Source organism: Pipra filicauda, unplaced genomic scaffold (genome assembly GCF_003945595.2).
Source record: "Pipra filicauda isolate LSUMZ 115617 unplaced genomic scaffold, ASM394559v2 scaffold72_size3293161_pilon, whole genome shotgun sequence".
Taxonomy (NCBI): Eukaryota; Metazoa; Chordata; class Aves; order Passeriformes; family Pipridae; genus Pipra; species Pipra filicauda.
The window spans coordinates 2,209,473-2,229,679 of record NW_024104898.1 but is presented as its reverse complement, the minus strand read 5'-3'; the positions used below and the strand labels follow the sequence as shown (position 1 = coordinate 2,229,679).

The 20,207-nt window shown below is 50.3% G+C and overlaps 1 protein-coding gene across 7 annotated transcripts; it reads left to right on the top strand.

Annotated features, from left to right (window-relative positions):
• The first annotated feature begins 9,203 nt into the window (after nt 1-9,203).
• On the top strand, nt 9,204-19,900 carry TCTE1 (t-complex-associated-testis-expressed 1). 7 transcript variants are annotated; one of them, XM_039389451.1, is made up of 9 exons: nt 9,204-9,420; nt 9,935-10,086; nt 10,760-10,855; nt 11,581-11,637; nt 11,845-11,944; nt 12,925-13,179; nt 15,122-15,690; nt 16,761-17,210; nt 19,158-19,900. In XM_039389451.1, exons 6-9 carry the CDS (start codon nt 12,996-12,998, stop codon nt 19,326-19,328), a joined length of 1,374 nt encoding a protein of 457 aa, XP_039245385.1. In that variant the 5' UTR covers nt 9,204-9,420; nt 9,935-10,086; nt 10,760-10,855; nt 11,581-11,637; nt 11,845-11,944; nt 12,925-12,995; the 3' UTR covers nt 19,329-19,900. The 7 variants fall into 7 exon arrangements, with proteins under 7 accessions (XP_039245385.1, XP_039245384.1, XP_039245386.1 ...); XM_039389450.1 differs by lacking the exon at nt 11,845-11,944; XM_039389452.1 differs by lacking the exon at nt 11,845-11,944 and having other exon boundaries at nt 10,760-10,873.
• The last annotated feature ends 307 nt before the right edge of the window (nt 19,901-20,207 follow it).

The following is a 20,207-nucleotide window of genomic DNA, read 5'->3' as shown; positions in this document are numbered from 1 at the left end:
TCATTTCCATGGAGGGATGAATTCTGATTTATTGATGTCATTCTGGGTCTCAGTCTATTGGAGGATGGCTGTGGGGTCCCAGGATGTCAACACAGAGGGTATGCAGTGAGGCTGTTGTGGTGTTACCTGGGCTGCATCCAGATCCATCATCCAGAGATCTGCATGCTGCTGCATCTGTTGTGCACTGCAGAGCTGCTCATCCTGCAATTGTGCAAACATGGCAGGCCCTCGTGGGAAGATGAGCAAAGCTATGCTCATGACCAGCCCCAGGCATTGGGGTGCTGCTGCCCACCACCTGTAATGGCTCCCTTGAGGCTGGAGGAGGAATGGAAGGTGACCCTGCCCTGTAGGGTTTGCTGTGGTGTAGACTGGCTTAGACTCATCTCCTCTGAGTCCATATTGCACAAAGTGCCTGTGTGTCACTTTTGCAAGCTGGAGGGCTTCAGACTAAGTTGTGAAGTCCTACCATCCACAATCACTTAAGACTCCCATGGGGGCTGTCAGCCTCAAAGTACTGCTGCAACTCCAGTTCAAAACTCTTCCTATGTTTTCAGCTGGCTGTGGGATCCCAATGCCAAAGCTATTGCCATCAGATAGTCTGGTTTTTCTGAGACACTCCACCCTGAGCCTGCTGCAGAAGTTCCTGAGGCTATGCAGACACTGGGTTACTATTCCAGTCCCCAACCAAGATCCCTGCATCTCCTAGTCCTTGCCCAGCCTTGTGTCACGCACTTTCTTCTTGCTTTGCATCAGAGGTTGCCTGAGCTTGAGCTCCAGGAACAGGGAGATAAATCTGAGCCTACATAGACCTTCTTTTCACATGGTGAAGAATTATTTACACTCGGGTTGGGATTTGCTGCTCTACTAATTTTGTTGTCTCCTCGTTTGCCTGTTTGTCCCACATTCCACACAGTGTTTCCTCCCTCCCTCCCCCTTCATTCTCTCACTGCCCGCAGTTGTGGGTGTCTTTTCTCCGTCCTCCTGGCTGGCCATGTTAGGCAGGTGCAAGAAGATGCACAAGGAAGACAATCCATCAACTCAAATATCACCGAGTTTTACAGAAAAAGGGGGAAAGAGAGACAAAACTAAATGACCTTTAAAACAAGCAAGTTCTCAGGCTCCCTCCCCCACCCAGAAGTGGCTCCTCTGCTCTGCTGTAACCTCCTCCCTGCCCCAGCATTTATTTATAAGCACCATCAATAATTAAAAAGCTGCCTGCCTGCCTGCTTGCCTCGGCTGCAGTGTTGACAGAGGCATTTCTGATGTTTCGTGGCTCAGCCTGGCTGCTTTGCTCACTTGGGCTTTTAATTTTCTTCCCCTGCCTTATTAGAAACACAGGAATCACCCACCTGGAACAGACCAGAGGTTTGGAGAGCCAGGAGAGTTCCTGCTGGAGCTCATTGCCCCGAGAGTGACCCAGGAGTTGCCGGTTCTCATGGCCCTGCAGCAGCAGCATGAGCTAGGATGTGTAGGGTGTCCCTGCTATGGGCACCACCGCTCCCTACCAGAGTCAGGCTCTGGGAGAAGAGACCCCCTTGTCCACATCTGAGGGCCAGTGAGCTCCCACAGTGGCTTTCTTTTGTGGAAAAAACAGCAAGTGCGGGCTCTGCAGCAGGGCTTCCCAGCCCTGGGGGAGCAGCATCACCCTGGGCACCCAGTCCTGGGCATCTAGCCAGGGAGATGGAAGAAGGAGAGACCCAGCAAGCAGTGCAACCAAAAAGCACAGCTAAGCAGGATAAGTTGGCCCTATCAGGCAGAACTGGAGGCCTTACTGTAGAGGGGTACAGCTGGATTTAGAAATCAGAAATGGAAAGCTTTACACTGGTCCAGAGGACGCACCACAGGGCATAAGCCAGGGGTAGACCAGGCACAGAGGCAGCAGCTGGCCTTGGCACATTGCTGGCAGTACAGAAGTCCTTGGGAATGCTCCAGGTTGCTCCTCGCGGGTTCAAAAGCACTCTGCAGGCATCAGGCAAGTTCTGACCCTTAAACAAAAAAAGTGTGGTTTTTCCAGACAGCCTGGCTCAGCAGCTGCAAGCAGAGCCTGCAGCATGCCAGGGCTGAGCCCAGCTCCCTTTACCAGTGCAATCCCAATGTGGTGATGGGGCACAAGAGGGAAGCCCACTGTTTCTCCCTGAGCTGGCCTGCGATGCTGCTGGACATGGCAGAGACATTCAGGAAGCAGTGGCAAAGAGCTGCAGCCAGAGGCATTTGGCAGTGTGCACCCAACTCCCTCCAGCACACGGCGTGATGCTTTGGGATCCCCTGCTCCACCAGCTGAGCCCTGAAAGGGAACACAAAGGGGACTGTGGCTCTACTGTGGCCCCTGTTCCTCTGCCATGGCCCCCACACCCTGCTGTGAGGCCAGAGAGTGCCCGGGAGCTGGGTGTTGCAGCAGTGAGAAGCAGATCTGTCACAGAGCATGGTTCTGGAGGGACAGTGATGGCAGCTGGCAGCTCCCGAGCTCTACCGTTGCTGGGCTCCACTGGTTTGGGGAGAGGGCACCAAAGGACAGTGTCAACTCAGCAGCCTTTGGCGCGCAATCTCCCAGGCTGTCCTATCCCATCAGCATCCGACTCCCACCACAGTGACTGCCCCAACATTGTCCTTGCTGTGATGGGGTGGACAGGGCCCGCCTTCAGCCTCCACAAGTTGCCCTACACCAGACCCTGCAACTGCTGATACAAGATATATGGAGCTGCTACTGGGGGACACCGAGGGTCTGAGAGACAGAAAAGGTGCCTCCTTCCTCAGGATACCTCCACGTCCCCAGCCCATGCAGCCCAGCTGACCCAGGGATGCTGGAAGAGCTCACCCCTTCCCACTCCTCTCCTTCTTCTATCCATCCGTCTCCAAGCAGCATCCCCAGCCTTCAAGGGAAGGGGTGTCCCCATGCAAGGGGTATCGGGTGTCCCTCTGCGAGGGTTATCATAGCCAAGCTGGCCTTGAAGGTAAATAAGGCAAGCACGGATGATGCCCTCATTTCAAATATAACAAGGACATGGACCTCTGAGCTGCTTTTGGGTGCCCGCATGAAGGAAGGATGCTGCACTGCCTGCCCCAGGATTTTCAAAATCTCCCTGTGCTCTGCCTGTGCTGTAGGATCTGATCCCGTTTCACATCTCTCTAGAGCACTTATCCTGTTGCACGCACTTCGGTTTATCAAAACACAGTACGACAGGGATAGGTGGAAATGGGGGCAGTGAAGGGAATGACACAGAGTCACAAGCTAAAATGCAAAGCATGGACCACCCTGAGGAAAAAAGAGACTATGCAAAACCAGTGGATCATCACCATGAGAGTGCTGGAAAACAGCCTCCCACTAACGCTCATCCTCAGCCTGGAAAGGGAAAAGCTTCACACCTGCTCTGAATGTCGTGAAGTCTGCAACAAGCCCAGACAGGAATAGAAGTCACTAACTAGATGCTTTCCCTCCTCCAACCAAACATGCAGCCAGCTCTCCTCTCCCACATGGCACCCCAGCTTGGCTCACACATCCACTGCCGGGTTTGTCGAGTGAGGTGATGCTGTCCACTTGCAGAGCCCTGCAGCCAGCAGCCAGGTGTACAGGGAAGGTGGAGTGTGACCAGCACAGCTGAGAGAGCTGGCCACAGCTGGCATCCTCAGCAAGGACACAGCAGCACCCCATTCCCCAGGAATTGAGGTGGAGAGGAGGAGGGCTAGCAAAACCTTAGTGACCAGGGTTTCTGTATCAAATACCTCCTTCATGACCCAGACTGCTGCAGCTAGGCCTGTTTCTGTGCATGTCTCTTCCTGGACTCTACTAAAGGAGATGTCTTCCTGATCCCCTCCGAGGAGCTGAGTGACAGCAACCTGGCAGTGAGGGGACACATGCTCCAGGGATGGGATCTGTGGGGATTGCTGTAACACAGTAGTGACAGCTGAGACCCTAGAGCTCAAGCAGTGCTAATGGAGAGGCCCCTCCCTGAGTATCAAGAAGAGCTGGCAAAAAGTGCCAGAATCCCTACAGGAAAGGAGGGATTGCTCAAGGGGCCAGTTCTGAGCCAAAAGCAGCAGGCATTGTGCTAACGCAGCTGTCTGAAACACAAAGGCTGGAAGTATCTGACCACATCCTCCCCGGGTTCCTTTTGCTGTCCAAACACAGCCCCATGCTCCCAGCAGGGCTCACAATAGAACGTTTCTGCTGCCCACAGCCTCTGCAACCCACTGTCTGGTATGACAGTAGCTCTGCTTATCCCCTCCTCCTTTTTTCAATATAGGGGACCTCGGCACTTGTCCTACACAAGAGAAGCTTTCTAAACCTTCAGATCTTCTGACCTGTAACTACCTTTGCAGGCAGATACCCAGTGTTGGTGAGCAACCCTGAATGAACAAGAAATTTTCCAACAAGTAAGGAAGGAAGCAGGGCCAGGGGAGCATGGAGGAAGCAGTGGCTGCAGTTGTGTCCTCAGCATTGCTTGTTAATTATAGCAGAGAGCTGCGCACAGGGGAGAGCTTCAGAGTTGCTCCTCTCTTCTCCGGCACCCCTTGGTCTGGGGTACTTTCAGTACCTCCCATTCAATCCCACTGCAACTGGAGCTGAAGGCTGGGGAAGTTGGCACAAACATGGTAGCCTGAAATCTGGCAGTGCTGGTTCTCTGTCTGTTTTCTGTAGATTGAAGGGTGGAGAGAAAGGGAGGGGAGCCTGGCACAGCTCCTTCCTGAGCCTAGAGTGCCATCTGGCACTTGGATGCAACACAAGGGGCTGAGTGGGAGTCAGTAGAGGGACCTGAATCTTCTGGTCTGACGTTGGAGAGATCCTGGAGACAGGGAAAGAGAGAAGACTCCAGCAGCAAGGAGACAGGGGTTTTTCAAACAGGAGCCAGGAGGTCCCTGGGCACAGATCCTGCCCAGAAGAAGGTTTTCTAGAATCAGTTAAGAAAACATATGATCTGGGGAAAAAAAGAAATTAAAAACTAAGAGGAGGCAAATAAACTGCCTTGCCTAGGGAGGTTCAGCTTGGTAGGATGGGATAGTGCATCTGCCCTTTTGCTCTCACCCTGCTGCAAGCAGCAAGGATCAGTGACAGCAAGGGGTTCCTGTGGTGGAAGGTGTTACTAGCTATTAAGCTGAACCAAGCAGGGAAAAGGCCAAGTTTTGGGGAACAGCAAGGATTCATTAAGACATTGTGGCTGTTCAAGTGGACTGAGTGGGGTTAGTGAAGTGCAACCTTACTAAACATCTTGGGCAAACACTGGTGCAGAGGGTGTCCTGCCCCAGAGCCAGAGTCTGGGATGTTCACGAAAGATTTAACAGCCACCCACATTTTCCTCCATCTTCTTGGGATGTGATTCCTGGGAGGCATAGTCTCAGTGGATGAAGAAAACCTCGTGCACTACTTTTGCAGTATTTTTGAAGTAAACTGAATGAACGAAACCTTCCTACTTCAGAGTTCAGGCCAGAGGTGCAGTGGCATAAGATCAAAAACATCCCTCCCTTGGGCAGGTCATATCCTGACTAACCCCATGGCATCTAGGCTGTGCCCTGTGGGAGATGGGGCCAAATCCAGGTGTATTTTGCTGTTTTGCACCAGCAGTGGAGGAAGGATGCCCCATTTCACAGACCTTGGTGCAATTCATTATGATGGGGATGCCAACCATAACGACAGGTCAGATTCCCTGATTATTTCTTCCCCTGTTTTGTTTTTTAAATTAATCTCAAAGAGAGAGCGCACCCACACCCTCAGGGTTAGATGGGATCATTTATCTGCCTTCCCACAGGGCTCCTGTGTGCCATTGGAAAGACCAGGCTGAGATGAACTGCTGCAGCCTGTCATCTGGCAGGCTTTGCCTCCGCCCCTGTGCCCATCATCCATGGGCAAGGCCTGCAGGATGTCCTGGGGAGATAAGCCTCCACTCCTGCTGCCAAGCCCTGCTCCCCACAGAGCCAGTGCAGGCAGCAGATGCGCTGGTCTCTCCCTGTCAGAGCAGGCAAGGGGGCTGGAAGGTAGGAGGTAGAACCAGTCTCATTAAGGGTAATTACCATTCATCCCAGGAAGCAGTAGGAAAAAGAGCCCACATTCTCCCCATCTATTAATAGCTGTCAGCAGCTGCATGGTTCCTGCTGGGACCTAGGGAGACCAAAAAGCTTTGGGAGAGTGACAGCACAGAGAGCATCCTACTCCCCATTCCTTGAGCACTGGCTGTGCAGGGGCCTTTTTCCTCCTTCCAGGATGTCATTTGTTTTGCTGCTTCCCCCAGGACTCCGGGAGCTGCTGGATGCTTGTAAGCAGTGTTTTCCAGCAAGAGCTGCAGGGAGCCAGCAGAGAAGGGCCTGGAGACAGGGCTTTGGAGCCAGAACCTGCTCGTCAGTATCCTCAATTCGCTGAGTCCCTTCCAGTTTTGGCAATTTTCTGTGCTCTTCATTGAAAGAGTAGAAGCCATTCATGAAAGAGGACTCCACCAGTGCCAAGGACAAACCTTGCTGGCTCCTGCCCTAACAAATCCCTTTAGTGTCAGGCAGAAATCAAACACCAACAGCCTCCTCTCAAACCTGACCTTCAGCTGTTCCTGTGGTTCTTCCCCATGGAGAGATGAACCACATCTGACAGATGGGTGTAGCCTTGCTCTGGGCAGCAGCTAGAGAAGCTGCCCCACGTGGAGTAAAGGACTCAAATAAATGATATCATGGACTGGTATGGTGACTTCTGGCAACACAAGAGGACTTCTGTCTGTCATGGTGGGGTATGAGGACACAGGGTGCTGCAGAATATGTACCAGCAGAGCTGAATAGGAGGACACCTGCACAGAGGGGTTTTCTTTTCCTCTCCTGCTACCTCCAGCTGCCAGAGTAAACAAACAGCCTTCCACTTGCCATGGGCAGAAGCCTCACCAGATGTGTTCCTGCAGTCCCCGAGGAGACAGCTGGTCCTAGTACCAGAGGAGAGGAGAGGAGAGAGGAGAGAGAAGGGGAGGGGATGGGAGGGGAAAGGAGGGAAGCTGCTTGGCTGCGAGGTGTCTTGGTGGCTGAGCAAAGCCAGGGAGGATAACATGTTACGTTTCCATCATGCCTAGGACACGAAAAAAGGTTGTCACCCTACAGCCATATCTCTGTTTCCAGAACAGCACCTGAATCTTCATATTAGCAGCAGAAGATGCCTTGTGGGATATGTTCCTCCCACACAAGGCACTGCAGGACCTGGCTCCTGTCCTATTTATTTGTTGTGATATGAGTTTTGACTACTGTTACGCTGTCCTCCAACTCCAGGCAAAGCTGGCAGAGCTGATAATGCACAACGCCGACACAGGTGCTGTCTGGGAGAAATCTGAGACCTGGCAGCTGCAAGGATACAGAAGGCATCTGTGGTCTGCTGGTAGGACAATGCTCTAGTCACTAAGGCCAGGAAGCAGCACCTTCCCTCATCCTCACCCTCAGATGTGAACAGGGAGAATGGGAATGGATATGGGTATTTTAACCTGCACAGTCAGCTACTCCACAGCACTTGAGAAAGAACTGCCACTGCACACCCCACTGGGAACAGGTGCTGACGCCTACAGAGATGGAAATAAATGCTAAGGCAGATAAAGAGTTAACACAGCTATTTGACTACCATTCCTTGTTTTCAGCATATGATTCAACACCAGATTGCATCCAGTTCAACAACTGACTGCAATACTTGGGCACCGTTTCTCTGTGAATCAGTGACTGGACAGACACAGCTGGACTCCATGAGACCGTGAAGTCCAAAATATGACATTTGCATTATGCTAGCCATGAGGTGGGCTAAAAATGTCAGTTGATGGCTTGTTGAAGGCTCAGCTCAGAAATCAATCACTCTTGTGGAGGCAACTAAAGGAGGCTATTTCTTTGTTTCCCGTTTGACTATCTCCTTTGCTATTCAGGAGTCTGACTGAATGCATGCATGGGAATCAGTGCAAGAGAAAATATTTCTGGTCTTATATTGCTCTCATTTCTCCTTTTCAAGGTCTCAAAAGCCCTGAAGATGTGTTCCCAGGAATAACATGGTCAGTGTGGGGTCAGTGTTTTTGAAGGGCTTTGCAAGGCTTATGACACCCCCCACTGTGTTAAACACCAGCTTGACTCACAGGCAGTGTCACTGTCTTCTGCAGAGTTGAGTGACAGAATCAGGCCACACCTAGAAAAAGAAGTACATTGCTGCCAAAGCCTAACTTCCCATCTTTGAAACTCACAAAGGAGGCCTCAAAATCTTGATCCCTTTTTTAATCTATGCCTCTTTGCATTTATTGTTATGTTGCTGGGCCTTTTGGGTATTCTCAGATCATGCTTGTAACATCTTTTTCACGACCAGGAGGTATATTTTATACAAAAGTCAGCAGAGCTTCCTAAAAATGCCAGCTATTATGGGACTTGCAGGACAATCATGAGAGCTGGCACCAGTGTTATGTATGCTCCCACAGGGCACAGGCTGGCTGTGCTCCTCATGTGCCCACTACTGAGTGTATCAGCATTCTGATGAAGAGAAAGAAAGACACATTTCAGTCTGAAAATCCCCTGGGAAATACTAAAATGCTTAGATCTGCAGAATGGAAAGAGGAAGTGAATGTTTTCATCCCTTTGTTTACTCTTTATATTCCACAGCATTATGTGTGTGTAGTCACTGCCTTGATGAGAATTCTGGTCTTTCCCCTCCTCTACAGAGGATGCTTAACAGCAGAATGAAAAAAGAGCAAATCAAGGAGGACATGGGCACACAGCAGATGGACCAAGATCTTGCCTTCAGTGGAGTTCTCAAGTTTGCTTTTCCCCCCCTCGGACCTGCCCGTGATCTGCCGTTCAGGGGTAACAGCCCCAAAATATGAGACCTTGAAGCAAGCCTGTTTCACGCACTGACAGCATACTTTTAGCATTACAAACACGCAACCAAAAACAGCATTCGCCCTTTGAATATTGGTACTGAACCATTCACACGCCTTGCTCCATTCTTTCCATGATGCCGTGATGCCACAGCAGCTGTCGCCGCAGGAGTGTCCGGGACCTCGGCCCCTCCCGCCCCACTCCAGCACCGCCGGAGCATCCCCGTGAGGGGCATGGCGGTGAGCTCACACATTTCCCCCGCGCTGGAAGAGAAGGGCTCCCGTTCACCGCGAACTCCTCAGCGTGACGCGGGACCAGCCGCCCCTCGAGCCGCGCGCGTGCCCGGCCGGGTGTCCCTCCCGCCCCGCGGGGGCCCCGCCCGGCAACGGCCGCGTCCGCAGCGACGGCGGCGGCGGGAGAGGGCGGCGGGGCCGGGGCGGCGGCCGGGTGGTTCCTACCCCCCCCCGCCCCGCAGCAAGGGACGCAGCGGCAGCCGGAGCCCCCCGGGCCGAGGGGCCTTGAGGGACCCCGCGCGTTTCACGCCCGGGCGCGCCCGCGGCGCTGCGAGGGCCGGGAGCGTCCGCCTGGCGTGACCGGACACTTCCACCCTCCTGCAGTTTGCAGGTCTGATTCTTAACGAAGCGGCCGGGCTTATGACTTTTCTTCCCTCTCGGGGTCTCTGGAGAGGAGCTTGGCCGGGAGGGGGTAGCGCAAGGCCGTGCCGCCGGCACCTCATGGAGCTGGGCTGGCGGGGGCCGCGGAGTTGAGCAGCAGCCAGGCGTTGTCCTTGCCCGTGGGGAAGGGACCCCTCTCCGAGTGTCCGGGGGCTGGCACGGCAGAGCCAGCTGCGCGCAGTGGCCGGGCTGCGGTGTGCGATGCTCAGGTCCGAAAGGGCTTTCGTGTTTCTGACATCCCTTTGGGGCAGAGGCCCTTTCCGCGTCGTGCCGGCAGAGGTCCAGGACCATAGTGTTGGCCCTTCGCACCTCCTGGATTACAGTGGTGACATTAACCATATTCCCAAAAGGCTGGCTGGCCTCGTTCTGCTCAATCTTCCATTACAGACAAATTTCATTATATCTGAAGCTAAATAGATTCCTCATTTGACACGCCTTTTTTTTTTTTTTTAACTCTCTTAAAGCCCATTGCAGACACTGAGCCTCTTGATTAGCCTGTCTTAATGCACGCTTAGCATCAGCCTTTGGAAGTGCAAGGGAGTGTGGCAAGTCCTCGCATGTGGCAGCAGGATCAGCAGTGTTAGCCAGCACTTGGGATTGCTCATCTGGACTACAGGTAACAGCACAAAGGTCAGGACATGTGCAGAATAACTGGCGTACTGCTGCAGTGGTGTAAGAGCTTCCTTGATTCATGGATAGACAGAGATTCAATGTGAATGTGATCTTGGCTGGGGCATAACCAGAAAGAATTTCTCCCACACTTGCAAACTTTCCAGTAAATGCAGTGTTTACAATTGTTCCATATCTTGGATCTCCATAATGCTGGTAAGCAGCATCAGCCAAAGGTCACCAGTTTCCAAACAGCTTTTCTTTTTTGTTCTCTATGGGCTTTGATGTGAATCAGAAGAGCAAAAATTTTTATTTCCAGATCAAAACAGGCTCAACTGGAGAAGCTTTGTTAGGCACATTAGTAGCAGCATAAGTTGGCTGTGCGAGTGGACTTCTGTCAGCTTCCTCCTGGGAAGGGAAGTGTGATTTTTTTTTATTTTTTTTTTTAAGAATTTTAGCATTATTTACCTTTCAGTCTAACCTGGGTGTTAAATGACACAGTGGGAGTTTACTACATGACCCCATTCATTATATATCATTTAATAAAGCCTTTTTAGCATAGGTGACTGCTGTGCATGTAGAGTGTGTCCTAAGGAGCGTGCATTAATGCTGTTGACTTGGTTTATTGATAGTGAATTACAATGCTTCTCCATTTTTAAATATACGCTTAACAAAACCAGGTATGGAAACTGGCTTGGCGTGTCAGCTCTGGATGGGTGAGACTTCTGCAGCCGAGTCACAGGGGATGTGGGCTGAACGAGGTCCTTCCCCTGGTGGTAAGCACACTTGGCAGGGTATGCTCACTGTGTTGGCATGGTGGGAATGGAATTGGAGTGGTGACTCAGCATGAGACCTGGCACTGGGGTTGATTCAGAGGCCTTGCGGCCTTGCTCTTGTTGGCTTCATAGTGAGTGACAAGTGGGGATGGCGGAGTCAACTGAGCTACTTGCTCTGGGACTCAAGGGAAAGCTTCTTAGCAGCCCAGACACAGACACCTCAAGCTGTCTGCCTCTCCTTTGTGGCCACCTGACATTGGGGCTGGCCCACAGCTGAGCACTGCACAATGACTGACCTCTCACTGCAGGCATGCTTCGCTCAGAGAGCTTCATCCAGTGCATGGAGGCAGCTGCACTGTTTCTAGAGATGGGTTTCAGCTCTGCCTGTGTCTCCTGCTTCCTCTCCAGCAGTCCTGCATGTGCCATGGTTTACCTACCCTTCAAAAAGCAATCTGCCATTGGTAAACTGGCAGTTGGATCATTTGCTGGAACACAGACAGGAAATAATCCTAGGCCACCAATGCTGCACTGGCTCTCCCCAACATCTGGCCTTTAATGATTGCTTCCAAAAGGTCAGGAAAGCTGTCAGAAGCTCCAATTAGCTGTGACTGGCCTGGGGGACAGAGTGATACAGATGGTTTTTGAATAGGACAAAGGACTGAGCAGGGAGAAAACATTTTTCCCAGTCACTTCTCTTCTATTAATGCCACCTCACTGCCTTCCAGCTGTGCTTTGCCCTTCTGCTGAAGTCCATCAAGCACCAAGAGCTGAATTTCAGCGGGGTAAGTATGCTGTGGAGAACCAGGCCTCTTCTCTTCCCCCTGAAAGGTGGCCCACCATCAAAGCACCTTCTTTTGGGGGTGAGAAGCTTTTCAAGAAAACAACTCCCAGTCCATCCTCACAGCTGCCTGTCGCTCATGCCTTCTTCCACATCCACCCTTCTTCAGACAAGGCTCCCTTTTTCTACAGCCTTTGTCTTTGCCTCCCAGGAAATATAGCTTCATCCTCCTGCTTTCTCATTGAACCCAGAACTCAAGTGGAATATTCTTTCCTGGTGTCTTCTCTGCCTCTTTCAGACTGGTAGTGCTGGTAAGAGAACCATTAAGACTTCCAGGCAATAACCCTACATGTGGGATTCTGATGGCGTAAAGCACTGGCCCTGAGGTTGGGATAGGAAACAGCAAATGGAAAACTTTGGTCTGGGAGAGCTCTGCAGAGCTAATAGGATTGGGCATACTTCCTCCCGTTCCAGGCTGGGGTTTTAGTTCATATTTGCTTAGGCTCAGTGCAGTCTGAATAGGTCTCACCCATCTCATCTGTTAATGGATGTTTGGAAGGAGTTCAGCTGGACAGTAATTGAGAAATGCAGGAAAAAAACCCACTTATAATGTATTCATCTGTAAAGCATCTCTCTTTAAAGAGTCATAAGAACAGGCATACTGGATCAAATCGGGGGATAGCTGGCCCAACAACCCATCTCTGACAGTGATTAGAAGCAGACACTTGGAGAAGAGTAGAAAAACAATGCAAGTATATGTTCTTCTTTCCTCCAGCAGCCTCCCCACCTCCAGCTGTGTTCAGCTCACACTGAGCCACATGATTTCTGTGCATTTAATCATTCTCAAGGGGTTTCTCTTCCATGGACTTGTCCTGGAACCTGCACAGTCTCTTAGCATCCACAACATCCCATGGCAAGGAATTCCCCAGTTCAACTGCAGACCATGTAAAGAATCATAATTTCCCTTTGCTTTAAACCCAGCTCCTGTCAGCTTTGCCTGTTCCTTTTATTGGAAAAGACAGTAAACAATCAATTCCCGTCCATCCTCTTCAACAGCACTCTGAATTAACACCACATTATTATCTGCTTATTACATGTAGCGCCTAGAGACCTCTTTGCACAGGGCAGGATATAAAGATAAGGCTGAGTAATAGTTGTTTGGCTGCAGTGCTTCCAGTCCAAAGCAGAGGAGGCAGGCAAAGGGCAGGGGCCACGTGCATTACGGGAGAGCAGTGTGAGCAGACCATTCTTATTGCTGGCCTCTTTCTGAAGTTGCCTCTTTCTTTTGCAGGCAGTCCAGCTGGAAAATGTGGTGCTGACTCTTAAGCACTTCTCCTGAGGGCGAAGTGGGTCCTGAGCAGGATGCAGCAGCCAGCGACTGGTGATAGGAGCACAGCCATTCCCTCACCAAGTCCATCTCAAGCCAGCTTTGATGCTGGCTCATACTATGCACGCCGCTGCATCACTGAGGACCCCAACTGGTCCCTTGTCACTGTCCCTCACCTCACTGAGCTCTGCCTCCAGCACATTGTTCACAATTTTGAAAGTAAGTGGGAGTGCATTTACCCTGGGGCACAGGGAGAGAGAGCATCAGTCCCAGGGAGCAGAGAGTCAACAAGGCAGGCAGATGCATCTGAAAGGCAGAGTGTGGTACCCAGCCCTGCCAAAGGGACAGGTGGGGAGAAATATCCCTTTGGGCAGCCAGTTAAACAAACTGTTTAGTTGCTAAGTATGTACCTGTACACTCCAGGGATGGCTGTAGTCCTCTGGGCTGCTGTCCAGGATGTGACTCTGCCCTGACCTTGTTCAATCATATCTCCTTCCATCCGTGCTCTTCTGGACTCACCTCAACCATGGCTGGGGCTGTAGAGTTGCTGTTTCCTCTTCTTGATTAATATACGTGTTATGCTAGCGCTTGAGGATGGAGCCCTGTTATACTGAGTGCTGTACAAGGAGATGGAGAATTGCTCCCTGCCTGGAGGAGCTGCCATCTCAGAATACGTACTGTACTCACAGACTCAGCCCTCCTCCACGGCTTCCGGTGGTGATGTGACAAGGTATATCCTTGGGCAGAGAATGTGCTTTTGAAGCAGGTGGACTGAGGAAACAGCAAAACAGAAAAAGCATGTTTCATCTGAGAACTGACTGGGAGGGGGAAAAGAAGGGCCTACCTGTCTTCTTGGCTGACTCAGTGAAGTGGCAGCAAAGACTAAAGATAGCTCTAAGGCTATCTCAACATTGGGACTGTAAGACAGTACAGAGGAGCTCAGTGCTGCCTTATGTCAGGAGCTGATGGTACTTGAGGGTCGGAGCTGATGGTACTTGAGGGTCTGAGCTGGGACACCCTTGCAGTCCTACCAGCCAGTAGGATTTGATGCCAAATGAACTGGGCCTACATTGTGTGTGCATAAAAGCAGTGTGCTTGGTGTCATGGGGACTCTCATGCCATTACTTGAGCTGTGCAACTGCGCCTTGCCCACTGCTGTGGCCTGAGTGAACCCAAGTGAAACTATCCCAGTCCTGCCCATATTGTGTCCCACCTCTGCTTGTGTTGTGGGACTTAGCAGAGAAGGTCACTGCAGTGTCAGCTGTAGGATGCTGGAAAATAGACTCCGGGAAGAGACTGTGGTAAAACTCTGGGTGTCCTTATGAAGGAAATGCCACAGCAACAGAGGAAATATAAAGCTAACCCCACTCAAAATCTGGTTTCCCATGTGCAGATAGGTCTCTCCACTGATGATTTCTGTTACTCAACATGACTCCACATGTCACCAAACAGTCATGATGTGGGTACACATGACTTTTCTCTGGCATTTCCTACCACAAAGAACTTTCACCAGACAAAAGTCAGCTCAGGCCTAGGGTGAGAACTGGGAAAGAGACTGAGGGGAGAGAGTTCCTGGAAAAAAACAAACTTTTATTTAAACAACGTGGACCTAAAAGCTAGGAGTGTGTCTCAGTGCAAAGGAAGAGGAATCAGTTTGGGGTAAGACAGACACTTGACTTAAACAGGCACAAGGACCTGCATGTAGAGCACACACAAGACAGTTCTCAAATACTGTTCTTCAATATGCTTAGAAACCAAAAGGGAGAAAGTTCAGCAAATGGCAAGCCAAGCTCTCCCATCGCTGTAAGGCTGAATTAGCTCTCTTGGGAGCAGAATTCCTGCTCTGAATATAAACTCCATTCAAACTAAATTTAAATGAGGAGCTAGGTTTCTGATGCAGTACTCAAATATTATGAGAGTAAACCCAATTACACTGATATTTATTGTAAAAGTTAGAAATCCTACACAGAAATGTAGGAGGTGAATCCTTCATATTTTCTGCCAGCTTAGCTATGTGCACCAGCCTCTGGCAACCGAGAAGAGAGGCAGTATCAGTAGAAGGGAGGGCCTGGGCACACAGCTGCGGGGCTGGGCAGAACCATAGAGCTAGCCCTGGTTCTTACAGCCCAGACCAACCTCTCTTTCTTTTTATTCCTTCCAGAGAACCCTATTTTGAACTATCTTCTGCCTGAACACCAAAGGAAGGTACTGGACAGGCTCTCCACTGGCCTTCCACTCGCTGTGACTGCCAACCTAGTAAGCGATGAGGAGTACTGGAAGAGGTGCTGTACTGAGCGGTGGCAACTGTGCGATGTCTCCAACTATGGAGACAGCTGGAAACGGATGTTCTTTGAACGTCACCTGGAGAACATCCTGAAATGTTTCATCCCTAACACCACAGACCCCAACCAGGTCCTAGAGCTCATCCCGCTCTGCAAAGGCTATGTGCGGAAACTGGAGATCGATCAGTTCCTGCCACCAGTGAAGGTGGATCAAAAAGAGGAGAGGGATGACCTCTCTGATACAGGGAGTGACTTTGAATCTGGTGAGGTCTCCGTGCAACATTACGACCTGAAAGATCTCATTACTGCTCTCCCTCACCTTGAAGAGCTTCATCTCACTTATGGCGTGAAGGACTGTGGCATGAACTTTGAGTGGAACCTCTTTAACTTCACCAACCAGGACTGCTGCAATTTGGCTGCTGCCGTGAAGATGTGCCACAACCTGAAAGTAATGTACCCCAAACTGAACCTTCCCCTTCCTCAGATAGATCTTCAAATCACCTGGGGATAGAAGTGCAGGGACCAGTTTTTGCTCGCTGGCAGCACCCTTCCTTTTGCAAGTTACAGAGTCTGGCAGAGTGCAGTGATGTAACTTGCTGGCCTACTGCTGAGTATCTCATTCTGCAATGTCCTTGTTAGAACGGGTTGTCAGAGGATCAGTGAGAAAAATACTTGCTCCCACAAAACATGTTGCCTGTAGCATAAGGGACAGCAGCACTCCTGTTTCAACTCCTCACACAGTTCTGGGAGGGAAGGAGAAGTCCAGAGAGAGTTTTTTGTAAGGAGTTTTAGTAGTTATGCTGAGTAAATACATGTTAACCTGCCCCAGAGGAGCAAAGACACCCAAGAAGAGCATGGGGAAATACTCACACTTCTCTTAGAATGATGAAGAGTTTTCCTCCTGGGCATTAGGAGCATCTTCAGTTTTGGTAACTGCAGTGAAGATAGCCCCTCCAAAACATCAGTGGGCATTGCTATCTATAGCAGAGACAGGGCAAGCTGGCTGAACACTCTCCCCATAGATCAGCATGCTTTGGGAAATACTTGTCTACTTGGCTTCCAAAAGAGAAATGACCTCTCTTGTGGCTGTTAAGGTGCCTTGGCAGCACAGGACATTGCACTGTGGTCACCACTGGTGTGCATGTTCATTCAGACAATGTTGGACTGTGATCTGAGGTGGGCTCTGCTGTCACTTGCTGCATACGTTTGGACAGCTTGATCTTGCTTTAATTCAGCCCCCAGTTAAAAATCTTGTGCAGTCATAGGAGAGGAACAGGAATTTTCAGAAGACAAACCATGTTTCCCTAGAACAGGCATGGGACACCAGTGGCATGCCCTGCCTGCTGGAAGTATCTGCCCACTATGAAAGCAACTACTCAAACCTACTGGCTAAAGGTATTGGAAGTGAAGGGAGATGAAACCTGTCTGGAGGACCACAGGCTTAACTCCCTTGAGATCTTGTAAAAGCTCAGTCCAAAGCACTGGCTGTTTTAGTGACCTTGCTTTTTATCCCCACAGGTTTTCAAGCTGACACGAAGCAATGTGGATGATGAAAAAACCAAGCTGCTGGCCCGTAGCTTGCTGGATCACCCCTGCTTGGTGGAGCTGAATTTGTCCCATAATCTCATCAGGGACAAGGGGGCACAAGCTCTTGGCAAGCTGATCAGTCGCAGCAGATTAGAAATCCTTGATCTGTGTAACAACCAGATCCATCACCTGGGGGCTCAGGCTCTTGCTCAAGCCCTGGCTGAGAAGTCCACCCTGACCTCACTGAATCTGCGCCTCAACTGCGTGGAGGACAAAGGCGGGGAGGCGATTGGCCGAGCCCTGTTGACCAACACCACCCTGAAGTCCATCCATCTGGGAAGTAATAACCTGTCAGAGCCAACTGCTACACTTTTCTCCCAGGTCCTGGCTCAGAACACCACCCTGAGGAGCATCAACTTTTCATGCAACCACCTGGGGCTGGTAAGAAAACCCACTTCTCCCTGCAGTCTGTGAGCCTGTGTGGTGGATTTGAAAAGCAGATGCTGAGCCTGCCCTCCCTCAAAGCCACAGAGGCAAATGAATCCCTCATTTTGGAATCTCTCTGTGATAACAATCAGTTGCGAGCAGGAAAGAGCCTCTAGCAGAGGGCAGGAAGAAGAAGGACACGTTCTGTGCATGTACACATATTTATCTCACTTGTTACATCTAGCTCCATTCACAGGGCTGAATCTGGCTTTGAGGCTTTGGGCTTTTGGGCAGGGAGGGATTCCCACTCTCAGGAAACTGAACACCAGGGAGTATGTCTGAGAAAAATCACAGCCACTTTGCACATGTGAGAATAGTTAATAATGATAGGTGATGTGAGATGAGGGCCTCATGCATATCTTCTGTGCTTTGGATCTGCTGTGCCATCTGTCACTCAACAGCACACAGATAGTGTCACCCTTCCCAGAATTTCTCCCATCCATGACATGCTCAGAGGAGACTGTTAGAAAATTGGCTCAGTTGCTGAGCTTCTTTAACTCACTCTGCAGCCCTGGAGCAGTGCTCTGGGTCAGAAGTGTCACGTCTGGGTGCTTATAAGTGGCTCCTAAAACACAGGCTTACATTTTCTAGACAGAAGAGCATCCACAGATCTTACGACATCCCAAAGAGCTGCAGTATGCAACATGCCCACAAACCAGACCGCTTCTTCACTGCTGATTAAAAAGAGCTTTAGAAATCCGAAACTAGGCAGCCAAAAGCAATCATGCTGGCTTTTAAACTTTCTGCACTGCCTCAGTTATTCTCTCTGTCAAATAAAGAGACAGCAAGACCAGCTGTCCCTGCTGGCAAGAATATTGGCATCAATGTGTTTGACAATGGGTTTAGAAGGATTTGATGGCAGAAAACCTTTTGTGAGTTCTGAGTTTTATGGTCCCGGATGTGGAAAACCATGAGTTTAATGATACAAGCGGGCAAAGATTGGAAAGGATAGAAGGATTTTTGTTTAGTAAATAATAATCTCTATGCTTAGCATCTTCCTTCTGTTGAGCTCTCCTGTGACCCATTTGTGAAGCCTCAGAGCAACCCAAAACTCAGCTGGTGATATTACCTTTGGGAAAATTGGGGGTTTTGCTACATATGCACTAAATTCTGACCTCTGTACCTCATTAAAAAGAGACTTCTTCCCAGTCCTTTTTGCTCTGCCCTTTTTGGCAAAAGGGCTAAGAGAGAGGGTGGTGGGATGGGAGGACCATCTCGATGGAGGAGATGGGGCAGGAGGTGTATTTGGTACCCGAAAGAGAATAGCTAAGATGGTAAAAAGTTCAATTTGTCACATGCCTAAATACAGTGCTTTGGGTAACAAAGAGAAATGCCCCAGAGTGAGTTGCCTCCCTAAGGCTATCTACATCACATTTTCTGTACCAAGCAGGCTGGACTTCAGTTGTGTGAGATGTTCCCCTCAGGAAAGCCAACCCAGTCTGGGAAATGGCATCCAGGCAGGAAACTGCCAGTACTGGGGCTCACACCACTGATGAGAGGAGGAGCAGAATGAGGAGCAGTACACTAATCACACTGCCATTTGTCCCCAGCCAGCAGTGAGCTGGGGACTGAGGGACAGGGGGGAGCAGACTCCTCTCAGGTTATCACTGCCAGACAGACGTGTTATTAACCAGTCTGAGCTTGAGAACTCCTGACATGGTACCCAGAGGGAGTCATTAGCATGTGTCATATCACTGAGAGCTGCATAAGGTTACACTCCTTCCCTGCGCTTCTCCTGTGAGCAACATTTCAGGCTTGGGTGAAGGCCTTCATCCCTTGTGGCACCATCTCACGGACTTTCCACTGCCAGCAGCAGAAGTTGCCCTGGGGAGGAGAGAAAAGGAGCAACACACCTCCCTTTTGGATCTCCTCCCTTAACCACTCCTTCTCATCCTTTTGCAGGATGGTGGGAAGCAGCTGCTTGCAGGGCTGGCAGACAACAAGACTTTGACTGAGCTTGACCTCCGCCGGGCAGAGGTGGACCAGGAGGCTGAGTACTTCATTCACCAAATTGTGTGGGCCAATAGGGAAGCAGTGAGGCTGCAGCACCCCATCGCCAAGCCCCCTGAATAAAATGCTCCAGCACAATGAGCTTGGGAGGTACAGTGTTGGAGATACTTTTCTTCAGAGTCTTGGTTTTATTTGTATTTCTGAGAAACACTTATCTTGTGGCTGTCATCGCAGCCTTTCCCAGACCCCCATCATCCAACCTGTGGCTTAATAGGAGACAGACGTTAGACCTGAAGGGACTGTAGTGGCACCACAGAGCAATCTGCCTCTTGAGCCCCTCTCTCATTGCACACCAGACTATATTCCACCTCCTGTGGTGCTTCTAAAGTGCCCCAGCAGTAAGCTGAGTTCAGGTAACTGTTCCACCTGTGAAGCAGCTAAGGTGAAGCCTCTGCCATCTAAATAGTTTAGTCCAGAGCTAACTTTCAGGGCAGGCAGCTTTTTTAAGCATTTTGCTGAGGAGGATGTGAGATGCATAGGGGATTGAGGGAATGTTGTTTCTAGTTCCTTGGCAGCTTTTTCTGGATACTGCTCTACTCAAGAATTTATTTGTATTTATAGCAAAATCTGTCTGGAGTCTGATATGGATGTGAAAAGCACTAAGAAATAAATTCAATAAATCATAGGTCTCGCCACCGTGGTTTCCTGCTTTGGGTTGCTATGCCTTTGATCAGTGCTAGCCTACTTTGCAAACAGGTGAATTCTTTATAACCAGATGCTTACCTTGCCTAGTAGTGATCTTCTGTGCAAATCTATACAAAAAAAATTCTGTATTTGCAAAACTTCAAGCTAGAGGGGTCCCTGCAGGACTGCTAGCCCACACAGTCCACAATGTTGAAAATGGAGGAGTTTCTTTGGAGTTGGAGCAAAATGGAGCAGCTTCCTTTTGCTCAACAAGCTGTGGCCACCTGAGGAAAGGACAGGGCACGTACTTGACAGCCT